Raw genomic sequence first — 23465 nt, forward strand, 5'->3', positions numbered from 1 at the left:
GGAGAAGCGTCATAGAAAATGGATGGATAGACTTAATAATGCTGCAAGTTGGATACACCTGTGCTATCATAACCCTGGACTCTCAATGTATACTCTTTATACAGGACACATTTCTATAACAAAAATATTTACATTATTTTATTTTATTAATTGTGTTATTTTGAACAAAAACTATATTATATTACAGTTCATTTCCCATGTGTTAGTTTTACTCTAAAACAGGCATCAAATTAAATTTAGTTTTGTGTCATAATGGTACAACACGTTGTACTTTTGCACCAATAGTGACATAGTGCTATTGGACTAAATAGGTCATAAAGAGGCTCAACATTTTAAACTCTCACTTAAGTGCTCTCAGATAAAAAAAGGGTAATACACACACACACACACACACACCCCCACACACACACACACAAAGACACATATGTGCGTGTGTGTGGATATATATAGTATATGCTGTATATATATTTTTTTTATATGTAAATACATAAATATATATTGTTGTAAAATTGCGCTTTCGTTAGAGTACGACTTTTTTCTCTGAATAGTTTCACTTTTTTTCTCATAAAACTACAGCTGTTTGTTTTTCTTTTGTTCTGTCGTTTTCTTTTAAATTTCCGAACTATATTTCTACTTTTTGTTGTAAATGTTCTTCTCGTAATTATAATATTTTGACTTTTTCCGCAACCGTATTTTCCAGAAATGCCCTTTATTTGTTCTATTGTTTGTTCTTCATATTTTTCATATACCGCTTAAAAAAATATGTATAGTTCTTTATATTTCAACTTTACGCTACTAAAATGGCGTTATTTTTCCTTTGAATATTATGATGTTAGTCTTGTAAAAGTACGACTTTTTCTTGCAAGAATACAGCTTTTTTCTTTTAATATTTTGACTTTATTCATGTAAAATTACTGCTGATTTTTACATTTTAGCTGTTTTCTTGTTAAATTATATTTTTTGACTGTGCCGCAGGCCAATAAAAAAAATAACAGCGCAGGACTTAAAGGCCCCCGGGCCGCACTTTGAACACCCCTGCTATAGTTGAATAACTGTTAATGTGTTGCGTAAACACACTGGACTCCTATTTGTCCTGTTGTTCTGTGTGCTTTTGTTAAATATTTGCCTTACTCTTGGTCTTGAATTTTTATTAATAATAATAATAATAATAATAATAATATTAATAATAAAGAAATATGTCATGTACAAAGTGCATTTAAGCACACTCCCATGCAATACAGAGTCTATGTGTAATGTATGTGTGATTTCTTTGGATCATTTCAAAGTGTCCCATTATCGATTATGTTTTCATACTGCCCAAGTCTGTGTTGCCTGTAGTCTGAATGTGTCCCCCTCTCACCTTGTTTCTGAGAAGAAGAAACCATCGAGGCTCTTACAGCTGAATACGAAGAGGAGGTTGAAGAGGATGATGATGAGGAGGAGGAGGAGGAGAGTGCAGAGGCAGCTATTGATGAGCAGCAATGGAGCGGGGAAGAGCCTGACCTGGACAGCCCCCAAGCTGAACCTTTAGAACAGGCAGATGCCTTAGACAAGGCCCAGGATCTAGACCTGGGGTCGGTTGAAGCAGCTCGTGCTGCGACAGAGAGTTCTATGGACATAGAAGAGGAAGAGGAGGATGATAAGGATGATGATGAGGAAGCAGAGGGTGAGGAGAGCCCTGAGACAGGTGTGTCCTCCCTCCCCTCTGCGCTCCCTCGCTGCCTGCATGTTAACAGCTTTTCAGTGTATGAATGCCAGCTGCGTCAAGGGGAAGGAGAATTGAAGCATTTTTCAGGTGGAATGTGCAAATCATTGGCCCAGTGCACTGCTGTGTCTGCAAGGCAACACAGGCTTGTGGTGGAAAACGTCACATTATTTTAACATTTTAGTGGCTACATTGTTTTTTTTTGTTTTGTTTTTTTGCTCTTTTTGGGGGGCTGCCTCTTTTGTGCTGGTATGATTACACGTCATGCTTATTATCACCAGCTATAAGCTTTCAGGAGTCTCATTAAGTTTGGTGCTGGTATGCAAGTTAATACATTTTTTGGAACCTTTAACCATTTTTACATGAATCACTCATTGGCAGGGGATTTGATGTTGGCCCTCATATTTCCATTTTACGTCAAAAAAGGATGTTGTGAGTCAAGAACCATGTTTAATCAACATTATTATCAAAAGACCAAGTCATGTGTTTTTTTTTTTCATTGTAAGTATTTCTGTCATTCACAAGCAGGCTTCAACTGTAAGAATGACAGACATTCAGTGGTTTTAATATAACATTGCATGGATATCCATTCCATGTATGATTGTTTGTTTTCCATCAGTCGGCCTGACAGTTGCCTCATGCCGGTCCGATCACATACCATGCCATATTTCCATCCATCTCTGACTTGGTGGACCTCATTCTGTCGCCGTTCTTCTTCAGTGATGGCCGTTTCATTGTGCTGTAAGTTTCTGAGGAGAGCTTTGCTTGGTTTCCGCATTCTCATTACCTGGCTAAATGAAGATCAGAGCATGCCAACGCACAATCTTTCACTTGGTGTTCATAACGACCAACTTACAGATGTCCTTTCAGCTGTGAAGATGGACTCAGAAAAGCCCGGAAGTGAGAAAAGTGGTTCGATGAGCCCGGACAGCATTGGATCAGAGAAACGTCCAGAGGAGTTTTTTGAGTCCCAGAGCCAGGAGTTCTTCGCTGGAGAACGAGTCGTACCAGAAAGTCCCACCATTGATATGCCGTCCTTTGTACCGCCAGCAGTTCAAAGCCAAGCCAAAGAATCTGCCAAATCAATCACCCTTCAGCCTGTTTATGGTGAGCCTCTCACAGTGTCCGAGAAGCAACCATCGGTGGAGGTGGTGGAGTTCAGCAGCCTTGGTGCTCCCTCTGATTTCTCCTCAATGGGAGCCAATGTTGAAGGAGGAACCTTGACCAGTGATGCAATGTCAGCATATTTTGAAACATCAACCACTGATGTTGATGTGGCCCCCCAGGGTAAAAGTGAGGGTTATTATGAACTGAGCAGAGTCGGTGAAGAGAAGAATACCGTTGATTCCAAGTTACAGGAGATCAGTTCCACAGTACAGGATAGTCGTGAATTTCAAACAGCAGAAGAAACACAAGTTTTCTCAGTTCCTGAGAGGAGTAATGAGTGCAAGCTATCCCCAGGTAAACTGGCCTTGGAGCAAAGGAGCTACTCACTAAACATTACTATTGGAGCATTGGATCAAAGCGGTCAGGGCAGAATAAGGAACTTTTCCCCACTGGCTACCGATATCATGTCGTACACCAGTGGAAGTCTTGATGAGACAGCAGATTACCTCCCAATCACTACTCCCTCTGGAGAAAAGCCACCTCCCTTTCCTCCACTGATCCTAGAGACCGCAGCATCAGTCACTTCAGATTCTTCATCTCCACCAAGGATGTCTGAAGAAGGTTCAAACCTCAGCCAAGAACCAGAGTCACCTGAGTCTCCTGAGTCACCTCAGCCGTGTGAGAGAAGTCCTAAAAATAATACAGTCATGGCCCAGGACTTGCCTGAAATGCTAGATCTTGCTGGGACCCGTTCCAGGCTGACATCTGAAGACACCGATCCAGAAATTGTACGGAGAAAGTCAATTCAAGTGGATGTTCCTATCTTTTCTGATGACCCGCTGGCGAGCTTTGTCTCAGGTGAACAGAGTCCTGGAATGAGAAAGAGTGACAGTCAGCTGGAAGAGATGGGGTATTGTGTGTTTAGTGAATACTCCGGGCCCATGCCATCCCCTGCAGATGTGATTAGCCCGACAAACACTTCTGCTCAGGTCTTCACTCCCTCTGTTCTTGAGGAGAAAGTTGCTGAGCAAGCCCGGAAACTAGCAGTCAGGGACACATCTACGGAAGATGAGAGCCCAACTGCAGACGAAGCTGTCAGTGAAGAAAAAGAAAAGAGCAAGGAGGCGCCAGAAGAAGGTCAAAAGGATATAAACGGCCAGCTGAATAAACCAGCAAGTGAGGAGGTGAAAACATCTGCCCTTCCAGCGGAGACCTTTGTGACACCCACAGTCACTGTGACTTTAGAAGAAGGTGGAAGCTCAGGAAGTGAGACAGAGCGACAAGCTAGCGGTGAAGGCTCTGCTTCTGAAACTGAGATCGCCGACTATGAGCGGCAGATCCGCAAACTGGAGATGGAAGACAGGCCTCTCAGTTTGGAGGAGGAACGAGAGCTGCGGGAACTCCGGGAGAAGGTAAAGTTAGTGCACCAGGAGGCCTATGAGGAGGTGGATGCCGAAGATGTGTACCAGTTGACTGGGGTTGCCAAAGATCGCATCGCAAGGCCTGTCAAAACTTCGCCCACCTCCTCTGTGGAAAGTAATATCGATGATGATAAACTACTCTCACCAGTGCTCTCACCATCCAAGCTTAAACAAAAAGAACTTTACGGCTCCCCCAAAAGAGCTGTGTCGCCTGTGTTGGCAGCAACCAAAGATGGGAAGGAGATTAGAGAACAGCAAGAAAAAGAAGCACCTGAGAAGAAAATAAAGGATGAGAAAGAGGAAACAGAGAAAAAAGCAAGAGAAGAGACAGAACAGAAACAGAAGGAAGTAAAAGACAAAGAAGAGGCGGAAAGGATACGAATGGAAGAAAAAGATAAGGAGAAAGAGCTGAGACAGAAAGAAGAGAGAGAGAAAGAGGAAAGGGAGATTCAAGAAATGGAAGAGAGAGGGAGGATTGAGAAAGACAGGAAAGAAAAAGAGGAGAGGGGGCGAAAAGAAAAGGAAGAGGCAGAAAGAACTGAGAAAGAAAGGAAAGAAAAGGAGGAGAGGGAGCGAAAAGAAAAGGAAGATGCAGAAAGAATTGAGAAAGAAAAGGAGGAGAAGGAGCGAAAAGAAAAGGAAGAAGCAGAAAGAATTGAGAAAGAACGGAAAGAAAAAGAGGAGAGGGAGCTAAAAGAGAAAGAAGAGGCAGATAGGATTGAGAAAGAGAGAAAAGAAAAAGAGGAGAGGGAGTTAAAAGAAAAGGAAGAGAAAGAAAGGAAAGAAAAGGAGGAGAGGGACTTAAAAGAAAGGGAAGAGAAAGAAAGAAAAGAGAAGGAGAGGGAGCTGAAAGAAAGGGAAGAGAGAGAACGGAAGGAGAATCAGGAGAGGGAGATTAAAGAAAGAGAAGACCAAGAGAAGCTAGAAAGAGAAAGGAAAGAGAAAGAGGCACAAGAGAGAAAAGAACGAGAAGAGAAAGAAAAGGAGATACAAGAAAAGGAAAGAAAAGAAAGGGAGGAGAAAGAGCTAATGGAAAAGGAAGAGAAGATCCAACAGGAGCTAAAAAAGGCTGAAGAGACAAAGACAATGGCTCAAATGGAAAGTGAAGAAGAGTTAGCAAGAGGAGCTGGCGCAACTGTGGTAAAGGAGATCACTGAGACTTGTGCCGCCATTGAGTCGGTGGTAACAGTGGAAGACGACTTCATCACTGTGGTGCAGACCATCGATGAAGCAGAAGAACCAGGGCACAGTGTTCGTTTCTCTGCTCCACCTGAATCTGAAGTCCTCTGTATTCCTGGTGTGGAAGAGGAAGAAGAAGAAGATGAAGAAGAGGCGTCAGTGGAGTTGGCCCAGGAGGCAAACATCGAGGCTGAAAGCTTCGAAGAGGTTGGTGAAGTTTCTGAGAACCTTGGATCTCCTGAGCAGGAAGCTCTGACCGTAGAAACCGAAGGCCCAACAGAAAGTTATGACAGAGATGAAACCACCATGGATGACTCCATCTTGGACAGCTCTTGGGTGGACACACAAGGTGAGGGCTTTACCATTGTCCGTGCAGGTTTCAGTGCTCCGTTCAGATTTAGTACGTATCCAGTTTTTGTTTCACCGCTTGCTTTAAATGTGACGCATATACAATATTACCGTGTCGACCTTTACCGAACAACACAGGCTGGTAACCTTGCTGTAACTCCAGTGGCTTTTGTCTAAACCTCATATGTTATATACAGTAGTACCTCGGTTGGAAAAAGTCAGACGAAAACGGAAATGTACAAAAAATGGGAAAGAATCTGTTTTGTTAATGTTTACCCCTTTCGTAATATTAGCTTCCTGGGTTTCTTCTTTCCTTGCTAGGATGGAATTTATTGTTGATGCGGCAAATGGACTACTTTGTGTCATTTGTTTGAGTTTCCCAAATGAATATGCCGGTCAACATTCTTCTGATATTTTTCTGTTCTATGCTCCAAAGTGACTAGCAGAAGTAATTCCACTTCATTGCCAGTCTAGACAAGCCGGACAAGCGGAAGACGACGGACCTTATGCGCATGCGTTCTTTCTTCTTAAATAGTTTTGTTGTGTCATGTGGTTCTGTCTGCGTGTCGGTTTACAGCACCACATGTGGATGCGCCTTATGTATTACGTCGTTTTCACCTAGTGATCCGTTTCTATGTGGATGTGACTATTTACTGATCAGACACTCTGGGGATGCCGTTTTCCCCAGAAACCCTCAGTAATGTTCCTGTGTGGACAGGGCCCAAGTATCCCAAGATTTGGTGATGGGTGTGTGATCTTAGATGGCTGAATAAACAAACAATGCTGGGAGTAGTTTGTACACATCTTTATTAATAATACAAGCTTCAACATACCAGAGGGTAAAATACAACAATTTGTTACACACAAAATTGGACAATAACTGAGAGAATGAACGAAAACCAAGGCAAAATTTGGCCGTAAATTTGTGTCAAACATAGGTGCATTCAAAACCGATGTTTGACTGTATTAAGGGATGCAACGGTACATTGTAAAATACCAGACCGTTCCGTCTGCGCTGCACAGTTCACAGGACAATCTGCCTTTTATGGGCCGCGGGTTTGCAATTCATCACTCACTGGTACAATAGCGGACAAAAAGGCGAGACATTGAAGCAAAGACTATAGGTGGCAGCTGCTGCATGGAACAGCCCATCTGTGTGATCTGGCGGATCTCCTCAGCTAAAGTGTCGCCCGGGTTCAGGTGCAGTGCACCTGTTTTTGAACACTTCATGTACTGCACAACATACCGGGGGCGGGGGGCATTTGCCATAGGGGTGTTGCTTTGGTAGATGTGCTTCTGTATGCACTGTCCCACAATGTCTTTTAATGATGGTATTTTTAATGTCCTCTTTGGCAGATGATGATAAGAGCATGGCTACGGAGCAAATACAGCCCTTGCCAAAGGTGCCAAGCCCTGTCCAAAAGCCAACTGTGGCCCAGAATAAGCAGACACAGCAGAAGAGAACAGAGAAGCCTGTCAAAGCCAAAAGTAAAGGAGGGAGGGTTAAAGGCAGAATTGCTACTCCTGAACGCAAACCTGTCTGTAAGGAACCAGTTTACATCCCTAGAGAGGAAGTTAAGAAGAAAAAAGGTTCTTTCATTTCTTTTTTCGAATTTTAAAATTGGTGCTCAAAAACTTTGCATGCTTGTCATAACAGACGCCACGTCCCCAACTAAATTATGACTCGTAACTCTTGACTATGAAACTTTTGCATGTTGTTTTGCTGCATGGAACTCTTAATGGCCCAATAATATCAGTCAGCCGTGCTACACAAGTATAGCTTTTTGAGATGAAATGAACTGTTGACCACTTCAATCGGGCATCATGATGATTCATGTGTCTCTGCTTATATCTACAACCTTGCTGCCAAATAACATAGCCATGGCAAAGAAGACTGAGCTTACCAAAAAAACAGAGGCTCAGACACTGTCCCCGTCGAAGAGGAGTGGGCCAAAACCAGCTTTCCGCCAGACCCGCCCCACCCAGCATCATTCTGTTCCCAGAAGGAGACTCACAGGTGACTCATTGTCTTCATCAGTCATATGTACAGTATGGTCATTCCCCGAGGTCCACATCCACCATCTTCTATTTGGTGTCATTGCTTCTTCAGTTCCGTCTGTCAGATCATTGCAATAACGAGAAAGGTAATTAGACCTTTTCTCGATGTCTGTAACTCTAAAGTTCTGATGTTTTCCTCTATCAATTTGTATAATCTGTGTGCTTTTACTCATTACTCAAATTTTCTGCATATTCCTGTTTATGTTGTGCATGCTTCTCTTTTTCTGTCAAAATAAAAATGTAATGCTTCCTTTTTATTTGTCTTCGTTTGTTTTGGTGTTTTTTGTTGTTGTTGTTTTTCTAACCCTGTTGTGTGTGTACCTCAGAGGTCTTGTTCATGAGTGAGGGAAGGATAGAACATGAGGTCCACAGGCAGATTGGTGCGGTGTCTGCAGCGATGCGGACTCTGCATCTGTCCGTTGTGGTGAGGAGGAAGCTGATCTGAAAGGCAAAGCTCTCCATTCACTGGTCGGTCTACGTTCCTACCCTCACCTATGGTTATGAGTTCGGGTCTTGACTAAACGGACAAGATCATGACAAAATGAGTTTCCTCCATAGGGTGCCTGGGCTTTACCTTAGAGATATAGTGAGGAGCATTGTCATCCGGGAGAAACTTGGAGTAGAGCCGCTGCTCCTCCGCGTTGACAGCAGCCAGATAAGGCGGCCACCCTGGGGAAGTGTTCAGAGCACATCCCTCGGGGAAGACCCAGGACGTGTTGGAGAGACTATGTCTCTCAACTGGCCTGGGAACACCTCAGGATGCGTCGGGAAGAGTTGGCCGAAACATCCGGGGAGAGGGAAGCCTGGACTTCTCGTCTTAGGCTGCTGCCCCCACAACCTGACCTCAGATAAGCAGAAGATGATAGATGAATCGAACCCTGTTATTTGTAAACTGTTATATCCCTTTTTGAAGGATGTTTCTTCTGTATCATCTTTCTACCACATGCTCCAAAATGTGCCTGTTCTTTTAAATATTCTCTTCTGCTTCCATTTGTATTTCTGTCTGGGCATTGTTCTTGTCATCTACTGTATAGTTTACTTTGCAGATTGTGCTAAATCCGAAAGGGCATGTTGACATGTTTTAATTTTCCCTGTACCTTTATGTTCCAGTGATACTGAAATCTGTTTTTTCTCTGATAGATGCACTTTCAGACAGTCGTCACCCTTTCACTGTTGCTCGGCGGTCTTGCGACAGAGCGTTGGTGAGTGAATTCTACTAGCCCTCATGACGTCTGATGCATCAAACCACTCAGATGAAAAGTCAGTGTGAATAATAACACAACTTACAGTGGTCCTGTTTCCCAGTTCCATGGATCCCTGCATCCTCTGTACCCCCACTGGCCTTCATTCACACAGTGCTCATCCATGACCATACACATTTATGGTCGTCATGATGATGCAACCGTGCAATACTGGAACTATGTTGGCAACTGTACCAAGCCAATCCTCTTGCCAGAACATTTCTCATTATTTTCATGGGATGGCAGTCACCTCCATCTCCTATTAAAGGGCTTATCCTTGCATAAATATCCCATCATTGCATGCCTGTATCATTGCTGTTTGCCTCATATTTCAGGTCTGTGTGTATACTTCATTATTTTATACAACAACTGCATGGTTAATGGGTTTGTTCGCAGGAGTGATTCATTGAAAGTCACTGAGTAGGTGTTAAATCACCCTGTGACATTTCTCCTGTGACTATTTCGCTTCTCCGACATCATAATGACAGTTATTGTGTCGTTATTGTGTCCAAAATAAGAGCTTTTATGCATATCATAAATGTCACGGCGCCACAATATATCGAGTACAAATTGTGCTCAACTTTTGATGCACACTTTATTTTTGTTGTCTTCGAGTCCCTCTGCTCACCGTTTGCTGCTCACCTCAAAGCAGTACATTTAGCATGAGAGTTGGTTCTTTATACTGTAGTTTATGTTAGAGATGCTCAATAATGGCCGATATGATAACGATATGAACCGATATCTCATTTTTATGCCAATATCGACATCTTGAATTGATTGGTGACGCATTCACCAAAAATGAATATCCATGAGTCAAATCTAGAGACACTAGATTTGATGTATTTGATAATTGCTGCTGAATGGGTATTATTTCCACCTGTGTCATCCTGTGTGTCCTTTGTTTTGGTGCAATGTTCCTCACCCGCCCTGGGGGGCTCATTGTTGTACTATTTCAGTGCCATGCCCATCATTTTCACTTCACAAAGACCCACTCCTCCATGTCCACAATGGGTGACTCATTAAATGGACGCCAACCATCCTCAGCATCGGTATTTCCTACCCTCATAGCCAAGGTGGGTGGTAATGTGGCAGTCTAACCTCATGGATTCAGAAGGGAAAAATGTGCAGCCATGGCAAAAAGTTTTGAGAATGACACAAATATTAAGTTTGACATCTGCTGCCAGAGTTTTTATGATGCAAATCTGCATATACTGGACTACAGAATGTTATGAAGAGTGATATGATGAATGGCAATTCATTGCAAATACGCTCTTTGTCATAAAAAATTAACTTAATCCCCAAAAACACATTTCTACTGCATTTCGTCCCTGCCACAAAAGGACCAGTTGACATCATGTTAGTAATTCTCTGGTTAACATACTTCAGAGTGTTGACAAGGCTGGCGATGACTCTTTCATCCTGATTGAGGGAGAATAACAGGCTGGAAGCTTTAAAAAGCGGGGTGGTGCTTGAAATGTATGTTTTTCCTCTGTTAGCCATGGTTACCCGCAAGGAAACACGTGCAGTCATCATTGCTTAGCACAAAAAGAGCTTCACAGGCGAGGATATTGCTGCTAGTAGGATGGCACTAAACCAACCATTTATCAGATCATTAAGAACTTCAAGGAGAGAGGTGCCATTGTTGTGATGTTTCAGCAAGCGTTTGGACTGTCCCTGAAAGTTGATTTAATATGAAGCAGCAAACTTTGTGAAAACCAACACTTCACAAAACTTTTGTCCATGACTGTACATAGAAAAGCAAAAGTGTTAGGATACTAGTAGAGTAATTGTGTAATCCTGGAACTTTAGCTGTCATTTTAGTTACTCTTTTACTGTGTCAAAACGACTTCTGTACAAGAGTTCCTAGCGGTGACCTCGGAAGTATTGCATTTAAAAAAAAAAAACCTATCCAAACTTTAACGCATCAAAGGTCATGTTTTGGTTTGTGCTTCACAGGATGGTAGATCACAAAGCCCCGACAAGACATCCTCTGTGCCACGGCATGCATCCGCTCTTAGTCGCCGTGGATACCACGAGCATGAGGACAGCTCAACCTCCATCACCAGTTCTGGTTCAACAGCCCCTCGCAGACCCATGTGTAGGCTGCCGTTCCTCTGATGCAATGTTACACAAGCTTGTTTAGCTCCAGAACGACATTAAACCTTGTATCGACTAAACTATTTTGTTTAATCAATGAATCAGAAGTAGGATTAGAGCCCTTCATTTCCCCTGATTCTTAATTGTTATCTTTCCAAGATCTTTTGGACAGTTGTTGGTTCCATATTTGCCGGAACACTTTCTCTTTCATGTCCAACATCTCCAACGTCAGACATAACAGTTTCCCACAGACAGACTCCAAAATGTCATAGAAAATCTTCCCAAAAGTGTGTAAGCTGTTATGGTTGCAAATGGATCCTTATGTGTATCATCAGAATTGAATTTAAGGCATGGATATGTTGTTCTTTGTCCTCCGTTAGCATGTCGTGCAGCGATGAGAGCAGAATATAGGACAGGTCGAGCTCCCAGTATGACAGGTACAGTTGACAGAATTCACATATTCCTGCTAACGTATTATTGGATGCGAGAAGGTTTATCTTCCTATTCCCCGAACCAGTGTCAGAGCCAGTGCGCTCCCGTTCAGCCCGCAGTGGCCACTCCACTCCCCGTACCCCGGGCTCCAGCGCCATCACCCCAGGGACCCCTCCCAGCTACTCATCGTCTTCAAGGACTCCGGGAACCCCTCGTTCCCTCAGCCTGATTTCCCAAGAGAGGAGAGTGGCCGTGGTCCGCACACCACCGAAGTCCCCCGCCACCACGCCCAAGCAGCTCCGCATCATCAACCAACCTCTACCTGATTTCAAGAAGGTCAAGTCCAAGGTCGGCTCCATAGATAATATCAAGTACCAGCCCAAAGGTGGACAGGTAACATTCAAATATCATGTTTCTTCTAGCTTTCCTCTGCCTTTGTCTAACTACGTCCTTGGTTCTTTAGGTCCAAAAGCATAAATAATTCTCTGGATGTTTACTTCTATTGCATCCCATCTCCCATTTTCTCCACACGTTGTGTTTTTTTTAGTATTTTACCCATCTTTACCTTTGTTTTTAGTGTATGATAAAAATAAATAGGTACATCAATTCTTGGACTATTTTATGTAATGTTATACACTTAATGCAATAAGATTAATAGGATAAGAAACAACTTTTTACAAAACAAGTGCTGCAAAGCATGCTGGGAGGCTGGAGTGACTCCCAGCATGTTTTTGCAGCACTTGTCACAAAAGTCCATAAAGATAAAAAGGCTTTGTTTTTAGCTGATTTAGGATTTAGGAACAGTATTTCTAAAATTAAATGAAGTGTTACTTTTTATTTATTCATTTATTTATATTTTATTTTTATCCCGCTTTGTTATTACGAGTGTTCTTCATCCCACTTACAATATGTGAGCTCAAAATCATGAATAAATATTAATTGTAATCATTATATTCATCACATTTATACTAATTATAATTAATAGTAATATTAGTCAGTAATACGTAATATTATTATCATACTCTATGATCAGGGCTCAAGTAACTCAGTCTTCTATCCTATTTTGAATACATGGCGGTCTTCAGCATCAGAGTGTGACTTGTTTCCTTGCTCATCGTCCTCGGGCTGAATGAGGATAAAACGTCAGCATTTCACATCCTGTTTGCATTAGCAGGGTGTTTGATAAAAATAACATAGCAGTGTGTGTGTGTTTGAAGGACAAAGTCAGCGCTGCATCACACAAAATTGAGACCATCCCAGTCTGCGGCTCTTACAAATCTCCCCTGATGACCTGATTGGAAGTTTTGCCCTGTTTTGCTGACTTTTTGTAGGGTTTGCACTGCTTTGTGCAGCCTCAAAATAAGGTCAGATCATCCTTGAGATGCTGTCGAGGCTCATGTGTAGCATTTTAATGCCAGATGTGCACATTTATATGAATAGGTGGTAGGTCATCGAGCATCCATATTTGTTAATGCCCTTTTGTTTTTTTCTCCAGTGATAGTATGTGTGCATGTATGTAAAGTATGCCACCTGTAGATGGCAGTGCTGTCCAAAGAGATGCTAGTGTGGAGCTTCTAAATATAAACAGGTGTAAGGGGTGACCTGTCATTGCAAGGTTACTTGTCTACCGTTCACGTAGAAGTGAGGAAAATCAAATTAACTTGAATGTTGACAGTGTAGGCTACACACAGACCCGATACAGACTAAATGAAAGCTACATTTAAATCTTCACATCAAAACCTAATTGAAAAGTGAAAGTATAGTAACCCTCAGTAGTTCCCGTATAGAACCCCCCCATGCCCCCACTCGCAGGCCCTCACCTGGTCACTGACCTGCCGCCTGTCATTGTCACCATAGAAGCACAAGGAGCAAATCATGGCAGTTGAGGCCAAACACAAGCCCCCCTTTTGGATCTGGAACTCAGTGCTACGAATCATCTCCTTTACTCTGTGTCTGTCAGCGGCTCACAGTATGACCTGGACCCAAGACCTGCTGGTACACCTCCGCACCATTCATTGCATATTAATGCTATGCTACTTAAATGACACGAAAATGGCCATGAATATGGAGATACTGTAACTTGAAAAGCCGCAAAGTTAAATCATTTGCATTTTAATGAGGCTGTTTTAATGAGACCAATACAAGAGCTGCATAAAAATTCAGTCAAATAGGCTCAGTTCTGAAGGGACAATATGTTTATTACGTAGGTGGTCCTCTGGTTACGAACGAGTTCAGTTGCTTGACTGTGATGTAAAGCCGAGGTCACAAATGGACGTCCGATATTTTGGCATTTATTTTAGGCGTTCCCCAAATCACTGCGTTTTGTGTTTTTTTTCTGTTCGTGGAGAATGTAGTTGTGGTGAACATGACGCAGCAAGATCTCAACACGCATGGAGGACGTACAAAATATCTGAACGTGCGTTGGCCGCATTAATTACATATGTGGGGCGCACGGCACAAGTGCGATGTACGAAAAAAATTGACATTCTGCCCATATCTGACACTAGCAAACGAAAGACACACATTGGCCCTACAGAAGACACACGAACACATACAGTACGAAGTGCGTAAGTTTGTCTTGCAACATGAAAAAAACGTAAGCGCCCGTAGAGTTGTTGAACCTCTGCGGCCAGTCTACGTTTCTTGAGTCAAAGAAAACACCTAAGTCACTCACACTATACGCAAAACACATGACGGACATGTAAGATACGGTAATAAAGCACTAAATACAAGAATTAAACAAAACAATCATAAAAATTTAAGAAAAAAACACTAGCAACCTTTCCATCTCAATAATAAGACCACTATGCTGCTTAGTGATTACTGTCACTTTCATAGGAGCACAGCCTTTAACATCCTCAAGGATATGATCTTTATTCTAAAAGGGGTGTCCCGATTAAACTTTTTCACTTCCGATACGATACCGATGTTGCAGCCCTGAAATATCTACCCATACTGATATCGATATCAACACAAATCATACAGACTTTTATGACTTATTTTGTAATGTGTAGTGTTCGAAAAGTTAGTTGTTGTTACATACGCCACCATTTGGAAAATATTCCATTCCGAACAGCTGATCAAGTGATATTACTGAAACAGAGACAATAGTCAGCAACAGCAGATTTGAGATAAACTGTCTTTGTCATGCTTTGCGGATGTTTGGGACGGTGTTGCTGCTTTGGATGCGCGATGGGGGTTGGTTGTGTTGAACTTCCTCGGTTCAGTGTCACCATGAGGGACACGGCTGCTCCTTGCTACTTTGCTAGCACTTTAACACGCGCTGTTGTTGTGATCGCGTGGGCTCTATCCATGTGCTGCTGGATAGATGTGCTGGGGTGGAGTGATTCCGATACTTGTTTTTTTTTTTGCTGACATCAGACCGATATCAATATCTAATCAGGACACCGATAATTCTTAATTTAATCTGGTTGATACCCAAAGAGCGGCCAATATTGGTGGGTGTTTCTCCTCTCTCGAGAGCTTTTTATGATGTTCATTTTCACTTTCATGTTGATGGCTTTCCTTTTCCTTGGCGCATTTCCACCAGAAGATCCAGCTTGACGCTTAGGGGACATAATGAAGTACAAAAAGTGAATTACTAAGTGATGTTACCCACTCCGTGTAGCTGTGAATGAGGCACCACAAGCGAGTGTAGTGTGGTTCTAGTTTGAACTAAAACTGATTATCATTCAACTGTTTTTGTACATGAAGCGCTCACTGCTAAAACCTGATGCCATAAAATCAGGTCACTGCTTCTTCAGCAGCAATTAACGTAGCTGGAATGGAAGCAACAACATGAGGGCTTTTAATTAGCAGTTATAGTTTGCTTGGCAGTCATAAAATGATGAGTTAAAAATAATACACAATAAATCAAAAGGAGTGAAGCGCCAGCATGAGGCAGCTCTTATATAACATAGAAGGACGTTGGCAGCCACTTCTTGGCTCTGACGCCTTCAGCTCCAGCGTGCCACCATCCAGCGATGCTGATACACACGTAAACATGTGCGTATGCGTATGCCTCGTCTAGTCCAGTCAGATACAGGTGTGCCCTTTGATGTCACTTATAATAACCTTCTTTTTATTGCCATGTTATCAGCCAGCCTGCAGCAAAACATGAACAAAATGTGAACCAAGCCACATCCAGGCATTTCCCTTCCCTTCCCTAACTAGAGGGAAATGTTGAATCCATGTTAAAATACGCTTCAAATCTTATTTTGGTCTGTCAAAACGAGACTCAATCGACAACTAGTTACAGTGGAAGACTACGTTATATGCAACAATCGACTGTCAAGACCATAATTCGGATATAGATTGTATTGTAACGTTGTAGTACTGTCAGCTGCCAACACGCCAAAACAACACACGTAGCGGTTCCACACACACAGACACACACACACGCACACACACACAGTCAGGACTCATGTCTCGTTCACGACCTCACAGTCAGTCGGAAAAATACACACCACTGCCAGGTCACTACAGTATCCTTGAGCATATTCAAGGCTCTGCTACTATGAAACATCTAAGCAGCATAATGCTTTTTTGTTTTAAAATTACAGTTTTATTTAGTTCTTGATGTAGTGTTATTATTAAGGCTGTCAAAAATACCCCGTTAATCGCGGTAACTAATATATTTAATTTTACATAAAAACGTTTCTGTTATGACGGCACATGGAAGTAAAGTCTAGTGTCCCCACACAGTAATACAGGGACTGATGCTCTTTGATAACTTCATTCTGACCTGAACACATTAACAGCAGTGCAAATCCACAATCTTCCAAAATCTTCAACTCACAAACACGTCTCTAGTCCTCGGAACGACACTTCCTCATTGTCACTAGACGACAGCGAGACGCGAGATTTCTATGTGTGGTGTAAATAAACAGAAAGACAAAGAAAAACAATAAGTGGATGTTCTTATTACTCACTAACATAACATGCTGCGGAGGTACAGTTTGATGCATGCTCAGAAATCCCAGAAAAAAAATCTACAAAAACATCAGAACATGTGAATTCAACTTAATTTACTTTGTGTCTTTGAACGCAACGCTTGATGGCTCTTAATAACACAGTTAAAGTGTGATCTAAATGTTCTGCTACTATTAAAGAGACTAGTGTTAGGCAAGTAGATTTTCAGACAAGTGTGCTATCTTTTAGCTTGAGTTAAATTTTCAATTCATTTGGAGCTGTTAATACATACTGTATATGCCAGGGATGTCCGATAATATCGGCCCACCGATATTATCGGCCCGATATTGGCATAAAAATGTAATATCAGTTTCAGTATTGGGATTTTTTTCCTTATAATGAAGACAATAATGAACACAATGCTGTATATAGGCCCTGGGCTCTCGTATTTGCCGGTGCGCAAATGATGCCCTCATCAAACCACCTCTCAAGCATATAAACAAACGTGGGTGGCTAATCGCAAGCTAGCTTGCTCTTTCCATTCATCCATTTTCTAGATATGTTGCCTATCCTCACTAGTAGGAATGTAACAATTCCCTTGAGTAAGAGACGGTAAAATCTGACACTAAGTTTGTGGGGACATCTGTGAAAATGCTGCCTTTTAATATCATTCGTATACATCTTTTTTAGCTAAATTAGTTTTCCTCTTCAATTTCGCATTGGATTTATACTGAGTGTTGGACCACCCCTAGTCATACGAGTGCTTTGAAAGTTAGTCCAACTTGAAGCCTTTCAAACTCAGCTTCAGGACAAGATAAAAGGTATGTCGGATATAAATTCACTTGAATAGCTACCTGCAGACGAAATTTCAATAAAATCTGATGGTGCGAAATATGTTAATTTTGGCCCGGAATTACTGTGTACATGCAATTTGTAGTGTGATGTAGAAACAATACTGCTGCACAGTGGGGGAGCTGCGTGGGAAGAGATTTCAGGTATCAACTTATTGCCACCCCTATGTGAATAATGGTCTCACCTTGGCCACCCCAATGAAAAATTGCTGCTGCACTATGAGTGCTAGGCCAACATGCAAAATATGACACTTGATTTTCTTCCTTGGACTTTTTGATACTCAAAAGAATGTAAATCTATCTATTCTGTTGACTTTTACAACAAATGTCACAGGATAAGCCTAATGGCAAGTTTTTCTCAGATGTTTTACAATGTTGTATCAATGTTGTTTACAGCCAGGTGTTAATTTCACGACGCGAGATATGTGATGTTACACATATTGGTATCGGCTGATATCGGTATCGGAAATTGAGAGTTGGGCAATATCGGCATATTGGTTAACAGCAAAAAAGCCAATATTGGAAATCCCTAATATATACTGTAACTGTGATTTTGATTGAAATTTGATTACAATTTTTAATCATTTGACAGCCCTAGTTTTTATTGTTGTATTTTGTGTGCAGTGTGAACGACATAAGTGTTAATTTAAGTATGAGTTTCGACAAAAATTTGATTTACAATGCATCGTAACCCGAGGACCACCTGTAGCTGTAGGTGCAAGTGAACGTCTTGAAGGAAATAATTTACTATTTTATTCATAGAACATAGGGCACAACACAACACATGCTGTGGCTGTTATGTTCTATTATTCCTATTATTATCCTCCTGGTGGTAGCCTATTAATGAACATTTTCACTCCCGTGTCATCCTCTTTTGCTTCTTTGTAGAATCATATTTTAAACAAGAATCTGGACTTCAGGTACATACAGTCCAAATGCAGCTCCAAGGATAATCTGAAGCAACCTCCGCATGGAGGCAATGTATGTAGTCTTCCATGTATCACCTCTTCTTCCTCCCTTTTGGTCCGTCTTTGGAGTAGATGAGTCCCCCGTGTGTATTTTAGTCACCGTTTCTAGCTTGCTGGTGCAGAACCCGAGTGTTTTACCTTCACTGAAGTGCTGCTATGACTGATATTATGTGATTTGTCTCCTGCAATTGTAATGGATACTGTTGCAGAACAACTGATCTCACCATTTCTGAATTTAGCCACTTTATTGCACATGAGGAACGTGTCATAAATAACCTGATGGCTGCAAACACACCACCATATGGGGAGAGCACCTGCCATGTTCGGAGGTCTGTGGAATGAAACTCCCGCTGGTTAATAGATGGCTAGTCATTGTTCACTATACATACTGTATAGTATTCCCTCGTTTATCGCGGTTAATTGGTTCCAGTTCCGACTACAAAATAGAACCCATTCATAAATGGAAAATGTTCGTAGTCAGAGCATAGAAAACCTGTTTACGACCTTCTAAATACAGTTTTAACGTTATTAGAGCCCTCTAAACATGAAATAACACCCCTATAGTCACCTTTACACTCGTATTACCGAATATGTTAGACATAATAAGAGAAAATACAACATATTAGACATAAGTAAGACATAATATAGACTCACACGATAGCATTGGGAGAGTTCCTATAGTGGCTATTGTCTCATCAGTGTAACATCACTGGCATCTAGTGACCAGTGTAGCATACTACATATCATCACAAACGTCTTTGAATGCGTCTTCTGAATGCCTTATATTGACTTCATGTAGCCATTTTAATGCTTGAAAATGCTTCATTTAGGCCCACAACACATCAAATATGCTTAAATATATAAGCTTAATTATTTTTTAATGAATGATAGGCCCTACTCAACCACAAAATAGCGTGATTTATTAATTAATGTATGTTTGAAAATAACCGCACGGTGGTCTAGTGGTTAGCATGTTGGCCGCACAGTCGCAGTCTGGAGATCGGGAAGACCTGTGTTCGATTCTCCCTTGGGCGTTTCTGTGTGGAGTTTGCATGTTCTCCCCGTGTGTGTGTGGGTTTTCTCCGGGTACTCCGGTTTCCTCCCACATTCCAAAAACATGCATGTTAGGTTAATTGGCGACTCTAAATTGAAAACTCTAAATTGACTCTAAAATGAATGTGAGTGTGAATGGTTGTTTGTCTATATGTGCCCTGCGACCAGTCCAGGGTGTACCCCGCCTGTCGCCCGAAGTCAGCTGGGATAGGCTCCAGCATGCCCCAGCGACTCTAATGAGGAGAAGCGGCATAGAAAATGGATGGATGGATGTTTGAAAACCTGTGATAGACTGAAGCCGCAAAATTTGAAGCGCAACGTGGCGAAGGACGACTGTAGTAAGTTTTATTTTTGTTTAAGAGCAAGCTGGGTTATTTAATGACAGCGGTGCATCGGTTTCTGTTAGCTATCTGAAAAACAAATCAAATCTTCCCTTAAGAAATAATGCAAACCGAAATGAATCTGTTCCAGACAACGAAAAGTATGAACATGAAGCACATTTTAGAGAATAATCATAGTTTTAAATGCACAAAACTAAAATGTAGATACATAGAATGACGAATGAACAATAACAGCTTTTATTCCAAATTCAACAATATTAAGAAACACGTGAATTCGTTTGTCACCAGTAAGATATTGCACAATTTATACCTGGGGATTACTTCAATTTCAATTTTTACTCCAGTATTTATATGTTTACCCTCTATGTTTTTGATTCATTTGTCTTATTTAATGTCTCCACTTATAACTTATAACTTATTTATCTCCTTTTATGATTAAGCATTTATTCCAATTTCATCACATAATCTTATTGTTAATGCTTATTTTTTTTTACATTTGCATTCCTTCCTTTACCTCCACACATCACAAGCTTTGTAGCGCTTGCTATTCTAACTCCCATTTGGTTATTCTATTTTCCAACTATTCTTTCCACACAGGAAGTGAACGTAATGTAAGCAAAGGAAACATTTCAAGTGACATGTAAAATATATGGTGTGATATGAATGATCAGTAATGAGCTCTGCTTCTTCCTACTTCTTTTCAGACGTGCTGAATTGCACAAATGTAACCTTAATGTAACTTGTTTAAGAGACAAATAAAGCATACTATACCACCTTGAAACACCTAAAGGATAATATTAAGATCAGCCGATGGTGAGGATGTTCAGGAAAGTGTTCTTTTGCTTTTTGTTTTAAGTGCATTAGAGTTTTTTTTAAGTGTTCAGTTAAGCAAATAGAATAACTGCCTCTCCTCTCATCTACTCGCTGCTGTGTATATTTCCTATCTTCATTGCTTTTCCCGTGCTGGATAAAATGTATTTGTTGTTTATGTATGGCACCAACTCTGCTGCGTCTGCGTTTCACTCCTGCTTTTTTCTCTTTTGCAGCCAAGAGAGCCATTGAACGCTGCAGCGCACTCGCATTTTATCATCCTTGCACATGAAATGAATCGTTTAAGGCGATTGCAGCTTTGTGTGCTGGTGTGTGCGTGTGCTTGCATCACATTAAATATGTCGTCCAATTCAGTGACGTGCGGGGAGGTTCACGGCTGAGAGGAGAGGGGGAGGAGAGACTCCCCGCGGCCTCATCTTAGGTTTCTGATGAGTGCAAATTCAGTGATTTCTATTTAAGGAAATGTTAAAAATGATTGGAATCATGCAGGAAATGCATTTATGAAACAGTTCAATGGACATATTAATATTTATTTTATGTTATCGTTATTCCTTTTTTGCCTCACCTGCCTCCCCTGACTGCACGATACAACTAGACCAGGGGTGTCCAAAGTGCAGCCCGGGTGCCATTTGTGGCCCGTGGCTGTTTTTTTATTGGCCCGTGGCACATTCCAAAAATATGATTTAACAAGAAAACAAAAAAAAAAGAATAAAGTCAAAATATTAAGGGAAAAAGTTGCCATGGAACAAGAAAAAGTCATAATTTTATAATAATAATAACGTCGTAACATTAGGATTAGCATAAAGTTAAAATATTAATGCCCTAATATTATGACAAACAAACAAAACAGCAAATAAGGTTGTCATTTTTGGAACATAAGGTTGCGGAAAAAGTTACAATGTTGCGAGAATAAATTAAAAATATTATGGGAATAAAGTCATAATTACAAAAGGAACATTGACAAGAAGAAACTTGAAAATGTAAAATAAACAACAATAGCAGAAATTTTCAAAACAAGAAGAAAGTCAAAATTTTACAAGAAAAAATCAGAAAAAGGGATAATTTTATGAGAATAAACTCCGAATATTATGAGAAACAAACAAAACAACGAATAAAGTTGTAATTGTCTGAAAAATTAGGTTGCGGGAAACGTTATAATGTTATGAGAAGAAAATCAAAACTATTACGGGAAATAAAGTCATGAGTACCAAAAGAAAATTTACAAGAAGAAAGGTGAGGAAAAAAAAAAAAAAAACAACAGCAGAAATGAAAAATGTGCTGTAATTGTACAAGAATAAAGTAAAAATATTAAGAGAAAAAAGTAATATTCTAACAAGAAAAAAAGTTGCAATTTTACGAGAATAACACTGTAATATTATCAGGAAAAAATAATGTCATTTTAGTAGCATAAGCCTGAAATATTAAAGAAAAAGGGCGTTATTTTTTTAAAAGTCATAATGTTATGAGAAACAAACAAAAAAAATAAAGTGATAATTTTAGGAAAATTAGTTTGGTGGTTAGTTATAAAAGTTATAATATAATATATCCGCACGGTGGCCAAGTGGTTAGCATGTTGGCCACACAGTCCGGAGATCGGCATGTTTGCATGTTCTCCCCGTGCGTGCGTGGGTTTTCTCCGGGTTACCTCCCACATTATGGATGGATAACATTAAAGTAAAAGTTATAATATTATGAGAATAAAGTCAAAATATTAGGAAAAGAAAATCCATCTATTTTCTATGCCGCTTATCCTAATTAGGGTCGCGGGGGTATGCTGGAGCCTATCCCAGCTGACTTCAGGCAGGGCACACCCTGGACTGGTCGCCAGCCAATCGCAGGGCACATTTAGGCAAACATGAAAAGAAAATATACCAAAAATATACCAAGATTGTGTATGAAGAAAGTAAAAATATTAGGATATTTTTGGGAAAAAAATAACAGCATAAATGGGGGAAAAAAGAGCAAATATCAAAGTCCATACTGATAATATGCTTTTTCAAAAAGCTGAGATGCATTTTTTTTTTTTTTTACTTCTTAGCATATCTACATGGGTTGCTGTACAAAACGTCAAAGTGGCCCTTGCAACATTTCATTTTTCATTTTGTGGCCCTCGCTGGAAAACATGTGGACACCCCTGGACTAGTCAATGCAAACGGTGTTAAATCATGTGATGCCATGATTTCTTCTGACTCCCCATACTGTGAGATATTTATTGCTAAGTTTGGTATTTCCTAAGCGGGACCAAACTTTTTTTTTTTAGGAATGCAGCTTCCAAACTATCCCAATTTAGCCCATTCCTCACCTCCACCCCTGCAGGTTCTCATCCCCAGTGTTAAGCTGGACTATAGCCATGTTCAGTCTAGGTGTGGGTCCTTGGACAGGAGGGGCTACTCAGCAGGAGGTGGAAATGTGAGTCTTGTGCAGCAAAGCGTGCAGTCATCCTTTCAGTGTTTATGTCAGTTGTGTGTTCCCGTGCTGTGGTGTTGTGTTTCTTTGCACTCTGCTCCCCCTGGTGGTGGTCATGTGTGTCTGTATTCAAAGCTACACAAGCTTTCCTGTGTGTCAAAGCCTGATCGTCATCACTCATACTTTCCTTCTAAATAGTCTTGACGTTTTGCCAAGGTTCTCCTCAGCTGCAACTTTGGTAACAGCTGCCATGCCTATTTTCCATATTCTTTTTAAATGATAAAATTATATGAAGCTAGTGCAGAAACTGGAAGTGACTGGAAGATGCTTTTTTTTTCTCTCCAGAGACCACATAATCTCAGATTAAACACCTACTCACAGTAGTTTTCACTTATTCCTTCATTTAATTATTTACTTTTACATACTAAGACTGGTCTCTGGATGCTGGTCATTTTTTTCAGAGCTCCAAAAAATGTATTATGATAAATAAAATATTTAAAACTATGTAAATAGTGC

The 23465-nt window shown here is 40.9% G+C and overlaps 1 protein-coding gene across 9 annotated transcripts in view; it reads left to right on the forward strand.

The window, feature by feature from the left end:
• The window catches only part of map2 (microtubule-associated protein 2), a 94332-nt gene that overhangs the window by 63667 nt on the left and 7200 nt on the right, over positions 1–23465 (forward strand). For 2 of the 9 annotated variants that reach the window (XM_054788280.1, XM_054788283.1), the window contains 12 exons: positions 2576–5761; positions 7117–7350; positions 7640–7777; positions 8959–9020; positions 10016–10132; positions 11016–11157; positions 11537–11593; positions 11674–11981; positions 13446–13583; positions 18239–18331; positions 20759–20851; positions 22860–22952. In XM_054788280.1, the coding sequence (XP_054644255.1) occupies positions 2576–5761; positions 7117–7350; positions 7640–7777; positions 8959–9020; positions 10016–10132; positions 11016–11157; positions 11537–11593; positions 11674–11981; positions 13446–13583; positions 18239–18331; positions 20759–20851; positions 22860–22952 (4661 nt within the window). Of the gene's footprint in view, positions 1–1375; positions 1688–1893; positions 5762–7116; positions 7351–7639; positions 7778–8958; positions 9021–10015; positions 10133–11015; positions 11158–11536; positions 11594–11673; positions 11982–13445; positions 13584–18238; positions 18332–20758; positions 20852–22859; positions 22953–23465 lie in introns of those variants that run through there. The other 7 variants (XM_054788278.1, XM_054788287.1, XM_054788286.1 and 4 more) reach the window with 7 other exon arrangements.

This window comes from Dunckerocampus dactyliophorus, chromosome 9, assembly GCF_027744805.1.
Source record: "Dunckerocampus dactyliophorus isolate RoL2022-P2 chromosome 9, RoL_Ddac_1.1, whole genome shotgun sequence".
Taxonomy (NCBI): Eukaryota; Metazoa; Chordata; class Actinopteri; order Syngnathiformes; family Syngnathidae; genus Dunckerocampus; species Dunckerocampus dactyliophorus.